The sequence below is a fragment of the Rhipicephalus microplus genome, chromosome 4 (genome assembly GCF_043290135.1).
Source record: "Rhipicephalus microplus isolate Deutch F79 chromosome 4, USDA_Rmic, whole genome shotgun sequence".
NCBI classification, from domain to species: domain Eukaryota; kingdom Metazoa; phylum Arthropoda; class Arachnida; order Ixodida; family Ixodidae; genus Rhipicephalus; species Rhipicephalus microplus.
Window position 1 is genome coordinate 122664628 of NC_134703.1, and position 14537 is coordinate 122679164.

Here is a 14537-nt window from a genome sequence, read left to right on the forward strand (position 1 = left end):
CCGACATGCTCAAAGGGGATATTGTTCGACCTTCATCCAGCTCTTGGTCGTCCCCTGTGGTGTTGGTACGGAAAAAGGATGGTTCTGTCCACTTTTGTGTTGATTACAGTGCGCTCAATAAGATCATGAAAAAAACATGTATATCCGTTGCCACGCATAGATGATGCCCTCAACTTCCTACAAGGTGCAGAGTATTTCTGCTGTCTCGACCTTCGATCCGGGTATTGGCAAATGCCTATGCGCAAAGCAGACAAGGAGAAAGCAGTGTTTGCAAGGCCATACAGGCTTTACGAGTTTAACGTCATTCCTTTTAGCTTATGCAACGCTCCGGCAACATTCAAGCGCATGATAGATACTGTCTTACGTGGTCTCAAGTGGAAAACCTGCTTATGTTATTTAGACATCATAATTTATTCTTCCACTTTTCCTCAGCACCTTAAGCATTTGGACAAAGTTCTAATGTGCATTTCGAACACTGGCCTTCAGCTCAATACAAAGAAGTGCCACTTTGCTGCACAAACATCAAAGTATTGGGTCACCTTGTAAGCAAAGATGGTGTTCGACTTGACCCAGACAAATTCGCTGCCGTAATTAGTTTTCTTCATTCGGGCAATCAAAAACAATTGCAAAGTTTCCTGGGCCTGGCGTCTTACTTCCGCCGCTTCATCAGTCACTTTGCTGCCATTGCGGGTTCGTTACACAAGCTTCTGACGTCGGGAAAGGCCTTCACTTGGACTGACGAGTGCGAGTGTGCTTTCAAAGCCCTTAAACGTGCTTTGACATCAGACCCCGTCTTCCGTCACTTCGACGAGAGTGCTCCCACTTTCTTGCACACAGATGCTAGCGGCCACAGAGTCTGTGCTGTCCTCCTCCAGCGCGACGACACTTCACGTGAACGAGTAGTTGCGTATGCCAGCCGCGCACTAACAACCTGCGAAGCAGAACTACTCGATAACAGAACAGGAATGTCTCGCTGTCGTTTGGGACATCCAGAGATTTCAACCTTATCTGTATGGACGCCACTTCACTGTGATTACCGACCACCATGCTCTATGCTGGTTGTCTTCACTGAAGAATTTGTCTGGGCGCCTCGGTCGCTGGATACTTCGTTTGCAAGAGTACACTTTTGATATTGTGTACAGGTCCGGCAAACAGCATCAAGATGCCGACGCTCTCTCTCGCTGCCCGCTGCTACTTTCATCTCCAACCACGCATCTTGAGTGCCCTTCAGGTGATCAAGCAGCTTCCCCATCACTCACGTTATCACCCCTGGCAGTTGCTGGGTCGCTATCTTTAAACAGCAGCGCTCAGTTTGCCACCACCTACTGTAATTGCATCATCGAATACTTGAATTGCTTGCCTTCTCCACCTAATGCCAGACTACGTCGTCAGCTACGGCAGTTCGAGCTAGAGAACAATGTCCTGCAGTGTTGTCTTACAATGCTAATGGGCATCGGTGGGCTCCAGTACTTCCCCATTCGCTGTGAAAACAAGTTCTTGAAGCATTGCAAGACGACCCATCAGCTGCTCACTTAGGATTTCAGAACTACAACCGCGTTAGGAGCTGTTTCTTCTGGCCTGGTCTTTCTACCTTTCGGGCTAAATATGTTGCTTCTTGCGCACTATGTCAACAGAGGAAACGACCGACTTCAGCTCCTGCTGGCCTATTACAAGCCATTACATTTCCTGATACACCTTTTGTCGTCATAAAAGACCTATTCGGACCACTTCACGTAACGCCAGTGGGCCACAGCTGGATCGTCACAGCCGTCGACTACCTGACACGATACGCGGAGACCGCTCCTCTACGCACTAGCTCTACCTCAGACGTTGCTGCCTTCTTTTTAGAAGCCATTGTGTTGTGTCATGGTGCTCTTCGCGTGTCATTGAGTGACTGAGGCAAGGCCTTCCTGTCCACAATTCTTGACGAAATGTGTAACGCCTGTGGCACAGTTCACAAGACCACATCCGCTTGCCACCCGCGGACAAACGGCCTCACAGAGCGATTCCATAATATTCATGTACAATGGACCCAACCACGATGCCGTTCCTAACGTTTGCACACACCACCACTGTTCAACGAACCACCGTATATTCACCTTTCTTCCTCGTCTACGATTGTGCGCAGACATTCACCATCGACGCCTATTTCTTGAATGTAACGACAAAAATGCCCGCAACTACACCAGAACATTTCGTCTCCAGGCTCGCTGACACATGACAACTTGCTCAAATCAACACAAAGGCTAGTCAACAAGACTGCAAGCAACCGTGTGACAGTTTTCGTCGAGACGTCGCTTTCCTTCCTGGAGATGAAGTACTATTATGGACACCTGTTTACACCCGGATTGTGTGAAAAGCTTCAGTCCCGCCTTCTCGGACCTTACGTTGTTTGTGAACGAACATCTCCTTTCAATTACCTTGTTACTCCCATCGAGGGTTCCTCAGATAGTCGTTATCGTGCCTCCGAGATAGTCCACGTTTCACGTCTGAAACCCTTTGTTCGCCATACCTTTCCTACTTAAGTCTCGGCTGGGCCGGCTGCTCATGTGCGCCGGGAAAATAAGTAAGCATTGTTTATGCGTTCCATCTTCTCATCTGTACATACTCATCATCACCACTCCAGTTTGCGTTGTGGGGCATATACTCGAGACAATAAAGAAAAGTCTTGAGGGTCCTGGGTGCCGTCTTACAATATATTTATCATATACAAGTACCACCATCCAGCGGACAATCTAAGGACTAAGCGTGAGTATGTACCACATTTCTGCTGTCAGCGCTTTAACCCCGAGAGCGTTATAACATCGCCGTGCTAAGTTTTTCGTAACAAGGGGACAAGCAGATATGTGCCCGAGGGTGGGTACATGCCACAGGTTACGCACTACGACAATGGGGGACACACGAGCCATGCCATAAGGAGTTTCGCCCCTAAAACTAGAACGCCAGCGTCTGTCAAGTGGAATCGAACCAGCAACCTCTCTATTTGTAGTAATAACCACTATGCCACAATGTATGTTGTCAGGAGTGCTAACGGCAAGCCACACCATGCACCGTTTGGCTGCCCTCAGAGCTTCTAAACTTTTTTTCAGATAGTTTTCGTTATTAGTCGCGAGATGATGCAACAGGCTCGCGTTGGGCGCACTCTAATGGTCGTCGCCTCCACGAAGCACTATTCACGGAGTGTGGTGTCTCCTGTGCACATGCTTATCAGACATTTGATTTGGGGGAGGACAAAGGTCACTCCGCTCGCTGCTGTATTTACGAAAGGAGCGCACTGCCGACACACGACGCAGGAAGTTGTTCGTGCTTGTCTTCTGTATACTTGTGCGCTTGTTTTGTATGTCTATTTTTTTTTGTTTGAACAGCGTGCTTTAAGTGTCGAGCTGTGACAGCTGTTGGTGCGCGCTCGCCCTGTGTGTGCTAATTTCATGCGTGCTTTCTTCTTGAAGTGTGCGCTGCAAGTTTCAAGCTGCTTGCAGTTTTTAACGTGACTGCAATTTGTTGCCGTTGCTGAAACAATGCACAGTAAACACTTAACTACCTCTCTGAAGACGCGTTTCACTTCCGTGTTAAACAGATTTCTATGTAGGGGGAGCAGACATGTTTTTTTTTCTTTCTCGAGCTTTAGCTTTCGAAGTAGGCATTGCAAGAAAGAACTTTGCCAACGGTGTAGATGTGCAAATCGTTAAATCAACCGCAAATTGGAAGTTCGCACACATTTCATATTCTGCCAGAGCACCGCCGCGTTGGTCTAGCTCAAGTCACGGGATAGAATCTCGTATCCAGCAACTGCTTTTTCGATTAAGGCTGTAGGCTCGTGTGCTCAGATTTGGGTGCACGTTGAAGAAACTCAAGGTGGTCGAAATTTTTGGAGCCCTATCCTAACAGTGGTGGCAGCGGTGGGATGCCACTGAACCCGAATTCGTAACTGTGGTGGCAGCGGCGCGATACCAACGAAGCCGAATTCGTAACTGCTGTTGTATCGCATGCCCAAAAACCATTGTTTAGTTTTGTTAAGGAAGGGTGAGTGCAAGCTGCGAGATAGTAACCTGCATGCTCTGCTTTACGGGCCAGCAGGCAGGTAGGAGTTTATGAATTTGGGCTCTCGTTAGCGAATTCATTGCCATAAATACTTCATAAACAAACTTGGGAACATGTATGTTGCGTGATGCAGATCATCGTGATGGAGCGCTAAGCCTGCTCACTTGGTTCTTGAGAAAACAGTATTCTAATTTTAAAAATACACTTTCAGCATCTCGAGTAAAGAAGTGTTTTTTGCTCCTGGTTAAAGCTGGTAAATTTTCACTTGTCATGTTGGTAAGTTGTGGATTTGTTTCTGCATTTTGTCTGGCTTCATTTAGAACAATGCCTGTGCCTTCATGATGCTTGCTATTTTGCAGACAAGCTTTCCTGTATTTTAGCACGACGTCGATTTCAGCGGAACCTGTGAAGGGCCAAAACTACTCGCTGCAGCTGGATTTTACTAGAATGATGCCTACTGTTAAGTTTATGTGAATGGGTTACGGGAAACGAAATCGTGAAATCGACTGCCGTTTTCTTTTCACCCAGGGCTACTTCGAGATGGCGCAAGTTTATGCAAGTACGAAGCAGAATAGTCGGGCAGAGAAGGTTTTAGACTACTACATCAAGCGATGCAACTTAATGTCTCTCGAGTTCAGTCGTGAGATCCAGGATCTTTTCAATAAGCTGAGAGAAGGTGAGTGTTGACGGCAAATGCTTGGCAGGGCCATCGTAGATCTGGTCTACGTACACTGCCCATCTTAATTCTGGTGCATTACAGCATCTGGCTGCCTTGTAGTAAAAAATAATCATTTGCCTTGCATGTGGAGAGGAAAATGAGTGCTGCAAGTCAAGGGCCCACAGTACTTTACAAAATCCACGCGTTTCCAATGCCAAGTCGCAATTTTCAAATCCAATTGAACCTTGCAAAAATGCCAGAACGAGACAAAAAATTTCTCGGCACATCAAAGTATTGCCATTGTTTTTCACGAAGGAAACTTACTTCAATTGCAATGCTGCATTTGTGAAACTTGGTGTTTTGTAACTAGAGCTGCAAGGATAGGAAAATTTCTGGTGCCTAGTGAACTTGAATAATATTGCAAATTAAGTAGAATATTTTTAGAATGTCTTGAATATTTTTTGTATACTTTAAGCGAAATTGCAAAAAAAAAGTTGCGAAGTAATCTTCTAAGCATAATCCCATGAGGTGGAAACGCGTAAGAGTTTCTTTTGGCCAGACTAGTGAAGTGCTGAAGGGCTGCTGCTACCTGATCGTCATATAAAAAAAAAATTGGCAATGAAGAAGGTAGATTGTTTGTTTGCATAATTTGGTGCAAAGTGGTGTCAACACTTCATACATGAAAGGAAAAAGATTGTTTCCTCAAGCTCTGCTCCTCTCGACTTCTGTGAAGGCCCAGCTATTATGCAGACAAGGGCTCACTCTGTTCGAGTCCTGAGTCCACCTGCTGTGGGTATCTCTCTTGCTTTGCTGCTGCGAGTGCTCTCTGCAGCCGAGTTAATCACTGAAGTCACTGAAGTGGGGTTTGGTGTCTCGGAGAGGTCAAGTGTGTTTGGTGCATGGCTTCTGGGGATGCCTTACCAGCATGCGCTTTGGCAAACTGACCAAAAAAATTTTCTTGTAATAAAATGCAGTGCGAAACATGGACAAAAAGAAAACAATTGCTTTTGCATGGTAAGCCATAGCCACCAAGCGAAAACTGAACTGCTTCTAGCTGTTGTGTATTGATGTGGGTGAGAAAACCCGGAATATTGCCACGAATCAGGTTAGCTTGATATTTAACCATTTTTTCTGTGATACTAAAAAAATTTTATACTGCCGGTGGATTTCATGGTGCCAAGATATTCGGAAAGCATGTTTAGCAAAGCATGTCTATTTAGTATGAATTCTAAATCGCATTCACAGCATTAGCGACAGCCAACCACCAGAGGCAAGTGTAGCAGCATCGCCATCACAAAGTGGCGCGAGGAAGCATTTTAAAGCTAGTATAGTGGCCCATTTCGTGCTAGACTTCGTCCTGTCTGCATCACGTTTTTCCTAACAATATGGAAATGGGGACGTACCCATTTCGGTATGAAAGCTCATGTCAAGGGAGAGTTACTTTACAGGCTGAGGACAGCTACTTCGCATCTATTCTACATGCCTGATAGCTGTGTTCGTGAGTGGTGCAGAAAACAAAGAGGAGGAAAATCTTCAGCTGCACGTTGACCAGAAAAAGTTTCTGTGGGCCCAAAATAAAAATATATTCAGATCTTGACAACAAGTTTTCAAGTGTTGTGAAGCAGCTCCATGTAGACAGAACTTGTCAAGGTAACTGCATTAGAAACTGCACGCAATAAAGGCACATCCAGAAGTGATTTTAGAATGGGCAAAGCTGGATCACTGAAGAAAGTGCCAACAGAATAAATGGCCCTCTATGAGAAGACATTGTGTCTGCATTTTTTTTTCTGATTGTATGCAAAGCTGCATTCTGTAGTTTAGATCTTGTTACTTGTAACATTGCACACCGATGTGTTTTTTATTTAGAACTCACGAAAGCGGGGTATAGCAAATGCTGCCCATCACAGTTATTGACCTACCTTGTCTAAATTAGTGTCCATATGTGGGAACGGTCATTGACCTTTTGATAGAGTATTGGGATTTTGCACATCATTTAGGAGCAGTCATTTTGTTATAATGTAATCAAACTGCCATGTTTATCTTTCGGTACTTCTAACGGTAAGAATTCGGTGCAAATCGAATTGTGTATCAAAACCTATTCTAATAGAAAATTATTTGAAAGTTGGAAATAATGAGGATATTCTCACATTCCTAGTTCCGTCAGCCGCCCTCCTGTTACTTGCAGGTGTTACTGTACACAAGGCACTCAAGCGCATTTTCTTTCACACAGCTAGAGGAAGCGTGTTCTGTGCTTGCTCTAAACGAGCTACGTTGTCATACTTGGCCTTGTTCATTAAATTGGGCAGTTTTTGCTCTTTGTGTATAGTTCTTTTTAGTGTAATAAAGTTTTTTTTTTCTTGCATCTTCAGGTGAAAAAACCGAAAATGGGAAAGCAGATACCAAGGAGTAAGTGCATCCTTACCACTTTATGCGTGGCTGTGGTAATGGTACGCCTTAAAGGGGCCATGCAAAACTTTTTGAGCATGGTCAGAAAGTGTTGCTGATTTGTAGCCAAGGCTCCTGAGAATGCGCGAGCGAAATATTATAGTGCGGCTGGCTTTATAGGTGTCTCTTATAAGCAGGGTACTGCATATGTATTTTTTTGCCAACCCATAATTTTTAGGCACACCCGTGTCTTTTACACCCATTTGACTCTTACATTGTCTCTTATGAAGGTGTTTGATTGTATTTTCTTTCCCTGTGCCATTTTTTGCTAAGCTTCCAGTGCTTTTGTCGGGACGAGAGAAGAGAATGCAATGGCATGCAGCGTACAACAAATCCTTGTAACTGCTCTCGTGCTGATTGGATTTTGAAAATTCTTTAGGCAATAAGCTTCTTTAGTGAACCATGCCATGGCTACTTCGAGTTGTTTCAACTACAGATCGGCAGTGTTTTCTGACCATGCTCAAAAAGTGTCGCATGGCACTTTTAAAAGCATGCGACAAATCTGTGCAACTTCGCTCGTTCTTCATGGATTTGAAAAATCCTTGACAGGGCTTGGAAAAGTAGTTCAGGGCCCGTAGTTCAGAACCCTTTATACTGACAGGAAAATTTTTCACAATTTTTTTTAAAGGCCCACACAAAAGGCTCAACTTTTTTTGTACTCTCCGCAAAGTAGCTCGGCAATTTGTAGGTAGACCGGGGTGATCATGTTTACTGAATGTTGCAGTGCTGCGCACCTCAAAGAGTGTCGACTTCAAAGACGATTCCGGTGCACCTTTCCTATGCCTGAACAACTCTTATTTCATGCCCAGTGACGCAAAGTCGTCGATCGGCGACTTGATGAAGCATTCAGCTCGTGGATTGGTCTAAACCAGTCACGACGATGGGCTACGTCTTACCCTTTCTGTGAGGGAGAAGGGCGGTGAGGCCGCGCAAAAATTTGATACCAGCTGAGACCGATATCTTAACCCCTGTAACTTCCTTAATATAGCACGTATTTGCATAATTCATGCGGCAGGGTGTTCACAAAGCAAAAAAGCACACATTTCTTTTTTAAATAATTTTTAGACCTCATGGGTTCTTTACTGGCCCTTTAATCAAATGAGAAAACAAGCCGCTAAGACATCAGAAATTGTACTGTTGAGCCTGAGTGCATCGTGAAAAATTTTTTCCAACAAATTTTTTAAAGCTAGTTTCAATCACCGTCTATTGCCGATTATAAGTAGGCTTGATTATGAGTCGACCCTCACAACTTGGAACCTCTGCTAGGCAAAAAAGAAATGTGGACTCCAAACGCAGTCTCGTGCTGCTGCTATAGCACACCAGTAAGTCTTTAAGAAGAGGGAGTGATACAAAGGAACGTTTATTTGACCATGAAACATCGCTTGCGGCTCGTTGCTTGAGAGAAGGATGCAGCAGTCACGGTCATTGCCATTGTGTGAGCAACTGCTGCTGCACCCCATCAGAAGGAGTGCTGGTGGTACTGAGATGCCGCTCATGGAAAATGCAGAAATGAATGCTTTGCCTTCAGGTCACTCGTGTAGCGAAGATATGCGCTGTTTTTTTTTTCGTACGCTTAAGGAAATCTTTGGCATGCAGTTGTGCATAGTCTTGGGCTCAGGTTTTTCAGTTTCATAATGTTCGTGACCCCAATTCTTTGATACTTTGAACTCTGTAAGCGGGAAGCACATATATTTCGCAGCAGTCCGTGCTTTTATTTCAATACCATTGTAGCAAACCCTCAGGCTTTTGCTTCTCTTGTCAATCTCGAACCGCCTATTCAATGGCAGGGTATCATCCAGACTTCTGTCCTGGAAAGGAACGGCGTGTCACAGTGCACGCGAAGGTCTTGGTCCTTTTTCTCCATTTCTTCATGCACTTTTCCGACGTATCGAACTTGCTCCCTGCTTTTAGTTGCTTTCTGACTCTGGATAAAGGATTGCTTGTCACTTGAAAAAAAGCGCTGCGTCTCTGCCGGTGCAGCGAAGGCATCTTGGCATCGGTTAAGCAGCTTTGCAAATCGCACACACCACTGTTCGCAAGCGAGGGGTAATGCAGAAATGGCGAACAGGTACGAGGGCAAAAAGATGTGAAGACAATTGTGGTTGCATACGTGGGGTGCATGTGACTGGTGATGTGGTTTAGTTCCCCGCAAAGTGTTGCCAGCCCACACGGCGCTAACAGCTTTCCCGTGGAACGCCCATGGTGCTTCGTATAATTTTGAATTTCCTAGTCAGCAAATGTAGTTGGGGCACGCTGTCCACTAAAGCAAGAAATACATGTCACGCCTTCTACGAATGATAAGTCATGTTTCTTGCTTGCGAGAGAGTATAGAGTTTTTCGCGACAGATGAACGTACCTCGCATTGTTAGCGAGTGACAAGGGCATGTCGCGTTTCTTCGCCAGCAGCAATGCCGTGTCATATACCCATATGCGGCGAGTGTTGGTGTCGCCGATCTCGCTTGACAGACTTGCCAAAGCGGTGGCACTACCATTGAAACTGTGAGGCCTACCATTGAAACCGTGTATCTCCGACGCTCTGTTGCTGACACTTCGTCCTCTAGTTACTGTAGCTATATTGTAGTATGGCAACCGTTGCTGCAGATCGTGAAAATGTCCATTGGGAGATAGCAATTCCCACGATTCTATTGCCTCTGCGGCTGATATTATCGATGCGTCTAATAGCAGTGAATCCCAGAACGACGAATGATTGTTGGAGCCCTCAGAAAAGTCTACTTTAATTTCAAGTCGACTTTACGCCTTTGCGTATAGGCAGACTCCGAATATAGATCGATTACAGAAGGCCATTTTATGAAAAAAAAAAAAACATTGACGTTTAATTAGCAATGTACAGTACTACTGTACTCTTGGCGTCCTAACACTGTATGAGCTTAACTGTGAAATGCTTGCACAAGACGTAACGTTTTTCACTGCCACTACTCTTTGGAGTGATGCACGTGTGGCCATATTGTTGATCTTGGTACCGGACGTCGTTACTGTGCCGCACCTCGCTTCCGTGCTGCTTTAAAAGTCGTGATGACACAGATTCTGGCTACTGAGCACATGGGAAAACTAAACGTGAAGCTGCCAGCCATTTATTGCTTAATTTTCGTATCTGCCACAGATAATCTGCAGGATGTTGCACATGGACTGTTCAAGTGCCGAGCCATGCTGGCAGAGCTACGTTGCGTCACAGCTGATGTAGAGAAGCCAGTGCATGCTAGTTAATATTTACCATTATCACAGCTGTCTGTTAATATCTAATTTCCAGGTACGATGACCAGCCATGTCCAGCCTGTGTGTAATGCCTTTCTTCTTTTTTTCTCTCTCTCCTTCTAGCAATCAACCAGCAAGTGGCAAGCCAAAGGCAAAACCTGCTGTAAGTTGGGTTTGTTCACAATTCTTGAAGAATAAGAAAAATAAATTTGGAGAGTTAGTTTGCCCTGAAGATGTTTTCACGTTTGCGCAATATTGCATTAAGGATGGAACATTCCCACAGTGGAAAGCTGAACCAGACACATGCAATCATTAATGCAGTAACAGAATGACTTCATTACTGGTATAAAGTGGTAATTGTGCCATAATTGCGAGGGTGTTGTTTTTATTTTTATTTTGTTTTCCTCAGACGTGCAACGTGAAAACGTGTTTGAATGCACTGTGGCTAGACGAAGCACCTCAAAAGGTTGCTACCATTCGATAGTCTGATAATACTAAAATCCATTGCAGTATTTAGATACCGAACTGAGAACCTTTCTTTGGTGTTATAAAGTGGGAGGTTTTGACAGCTGTTCTTTTGTTTTTAATGCTCTGAAGGTTCCGGATTTGGTGTCTGACTCCGATTCCGATGAAGCAACACCACCTCCGAAACAATCCAAACCCCCCACTAATCAGGCAAGTTTCTCTTTTTTTTATATGTTCAGCTTATGCTCCAGAATGCAGCATGTTAAGTTTTTGTCACAAATTAAGTTCTAGTAACTGTTTGCTGCTTGCATTCCGTCAGGAATTGCATGTTTTATAAAACGGTATAGATGTTAGTTTCCTTATATCTATACTTTCATTTGTTTTGTCTTACAGAAAAAAAGGGTAAGCTGTGTATTCTATTTTACTGCTCACAGTTGACCTTTGGTAAACTAAAATCTCTTAAACAGAATTGCTGCTTAAGTGGAACAACTTTCTCACATATTAATTTCGTACTTTAATGCTGCAACCCCGTTTGTCTCCCAGTAAGCGAAACTGCTGTTATACGAAAGCCTGGCCCCATCTGATTCTGTTTAACGAGAGTCCACTTATCTGTGCAAAGGTATTAGCGCAGTCACCTATAAACAATTCAGCAATTTTTTTCTGACATGCTTTTTTACCCCTTCAGTTGACCAAGTTCGGCTGTCCTTGCCAGATTAACTCTTTCGCTACCGCGCCTATTCAAATCGTTCAATTTGAACGATGCATTTCAAATTTGAATTCTCGCGCCGCTGTGCAGTTTACAGGCGCCTAACGCCATCTAGGTTAGAAAGTGGGAAACACACGAAGGGACCTGCAATGTTTTGCTTGTTTTTGCTACGGAGAAGTTTTTTCTCGCTGCGATAAGTTTCCGGTTGCGGAGTGCGCGTATCGATCATAGCATCATCATCGTGCATAGACGCTCCCAAAAGACGACACGTTTCTCGCGAATCCAGCTCATCAACAGTCGTTCTTGAGGATGTAATCAGCAGCAGTGAGTCTGGAGAAGATGTTGACTCATCAGATTTTAGCACCGATGACGAGGATGCGTCAAGTCAAACCGCAACGTCCGACAGGTGAGTGTTTGCTGTATGCGTGCCGCACACTTTGTTGACTAATCAGTGGATACAAGTGGTGGAGCGTGTACTCATAGCAATTTTACTCATTTTCAGGGTCTCAACGTTCTACGGACACGATTCCTTGCCTGCATCTGTCAAGCGTGTACTGTTTCTGCCGAGACGAAACCCGGGGGTTGAAGTCGACGGCGCGCTCCGGAGTGACGCATGGCGCTTCGTCCGGGCGGTCGATTTCTTCCAGTTGTTTTTCACCACGCAGGTGATAAGCATGATCTGCGACTACACGAACAAGTATGCGTGGATGCATATTTTAGAGGCAGACACCGCGGAAAGAGACGGCTCGTGGAGGAACTTCAGTCCCGATAAAGTGAAGAAGTGCATTGCAATGCTCATTTACATGGGAATTGTTGAGTTGCCTCGCCTTAATTTGTATTGGAACACCTTCGAATTATTTTCTGGCCTCATTCCTCCGAAGATTATGCCGAGGAGCCGTTTCTTTGCGTTCCTTGCCTTTCTCAGTGTCATGGACCCGGAGCAGACAGACCCCTTCCGCCATGGCAAGCTGCACAGGATATCGAACCTACTGAAGCACATCAATGACGTCTCTTCGCAGCTTTTTCAGCCGTACCGCAACGTGTGTGTAGACGAGAGAATGGTAAAGTCTAAAGGAAGATCGGGAATCTGTCAGTATATGCGGGACAAGGGGGTCAAAGGGGGGTACAAACTCTGGGTCCTCGCAGACTCAAGGACAGGCTACACTGTCCAATTCAGTGTTTACACCGAGAAGAGAGAGGCACCCAGCTCAAAGGGACTCGCCTATGACGTAACGTGCCTCTGCGAGTCTTACTTGGATCAAGGATACATCATCTACCTCGATAACTTTTACACATCCACGTCTCTGTTTGTACACCTACTTGAGCGGAAAACTCTGTTTTGCGGAACGACACGGAAAGATCGTTGCGGGTTCCCCTTCCAGCTGAAAGATACCATATGGGAGAAAAGAGCAGCTCGAGGAGACGTTCACTGGTGCGATGCAGTGACGTGCTGTACTTGCAGTGGAAAGACAAGCGCGTAGTAAACTTGATGAGCACAGCACACAGAGCAAACAAACACGTCATTGCAACGCGAAAAGTGAAGAGGGCAGACAGATGGACCAAGATTCACGTTAGGAAGCCGCTCTTGATAGAAGAGTACAACAAGGGCATGCTTGGTGTTGACAAGTCGGATCAACTCATTGCTTCCTACAACGTGTTGATGAAATGCATGAGATGGTGGAAGACGCTGTTCTTTCACTGCATCGACATTGCCATCGTGAATAGTTTTATTCTTTTTGAGACACACTGGAGGGATCACCCTGAAATAGATGAGCTATCAAGAAAAACTGGCTTTGACCAGCTCGCATTTGATCAACTAGATTCTGGGCACGGACAAAAAACATGCTCCCCCTCCTCCACCTCCAAAAAAGTCGGAACACAAGCCCCAGGTGCAAGAAAAACGCCGAAATTGCAAGCTCTGCTACGACAAATGAAAGACACAGATGAAAACGGCAGTTTTGTGTCAGCCATGCGGTGTCTATCTTTGTTTCATCCCGACGAAGGACTACTTTCGAGAATGGCACGAGACGCACCCTCACTAACTTTCTTTTTTGTGGGAAAAACAGTTTTTCGGAATAATTTTTGAAACTTAAACAACCTTTTTGCAACATAGTAGGCTACAAATTGTATATCTTCAGTTTTTTTTAACCTCATTATTTTTTAAGTTATACCCCTTTTTAAAGTGTTAAATGTATAAACACTGTATAAACTTTTCTATATAATTTTTTTTTCATTATTATGTTTAATAAATATATGTACAACTACTATGTTATTGGACAGAGCATTTTTTAGCTACATTTTGGTACCAAACAATGTAAATAAGGCATCAGTATCTAGCCGTAAAAAAATTATTTTTCACACCTAGTAAAAACAGCCCCTTTTTCCGCGGTAGCGAAAGAGTTTAACTCAAATAGAGTGGACGTTAAAGCCAGGGTGGACTACTCTCTTCTGGCTTACTATAAGTGCCTTCTATATAGAATAGTTTGTCTGTCTGCGCTGTAGTCCGACTTCTTTGAATGGCAGCCTTAATCGCAATTTGGTGTCAGTTTTTCCGAACAGTGCTGCTAGTTGTGTGCCGACAGGCAAATTTCAATTCTGCAATTTGCAGACACCATTTGATACCGACAACGAAATGAAGGACATCTTAAAAAAATCCTGCGAGGACCTGGTTGGTGGCCTGTACCAGGTAGCGCTACAAGGTTTCAAGAAAGTGTTGTCCCAGAAGGTGAGTAAATTCTGTCTGTTGTAGCTGTAGACTTTTTTTTTTGACAGCGTTTGTATGAAAAGTATTGCTAAAGTAAGGGGGGAAAGATGTATTAAAAATTTTGCTAAAATACCTGTAAAGTCTTCAAAGTGAATTTTATGACCATCACTGGTGTCTCTTATACACATTTATCTCTTTGACTGTAAAGTGTATTTGGGTATTAAAGCTTGATTGTGAATTGAATCTAAAATTTTTTCTAATATTTGGTAGTATTTTTCTAATACCTCGACGTTGAAGGGGATTCC

At 44.3% G+C, this 14537-nt stretch overlaps 1 protein-coding gene across 8 annotated transcripts in view; it reads left to right on the forward strand.

Annotated features, from left to right (window-relative positions):
* Positions 1 to 14537, forward strand: part of LOC119172328 (uncharacterized) — a 182162-nt gene that overhangs the window by 47634 nt on the left and 119991 nt on the right. For all 8 annotated transcript variants that reach the window (XM_075893600.1, XM_075893598.1, XM_075893604.1 and 5 more), the window contains 5 exons: positions 4570 to 4717; positions 7069 to 7105; positions 10481 to 10520; positions 10955 to 11032; positions 14137 to 14253. In XM_075893600.1, the coding sequence (XP_075749715.1) occupies positions 4570 to 4717; positions 7069 to 7105; positions 10481 to 10520; positions 10955 to 11032; positions 14137 to 14253 (420 nt within the window). The remainder of the gene's footprint in view (positions 1 to 4569; positions 4718 to 7068; positions 7106 to 10480; positions 10521 to 10954; positions 11033 to 14136; positions 14254 to 14537) is intronic.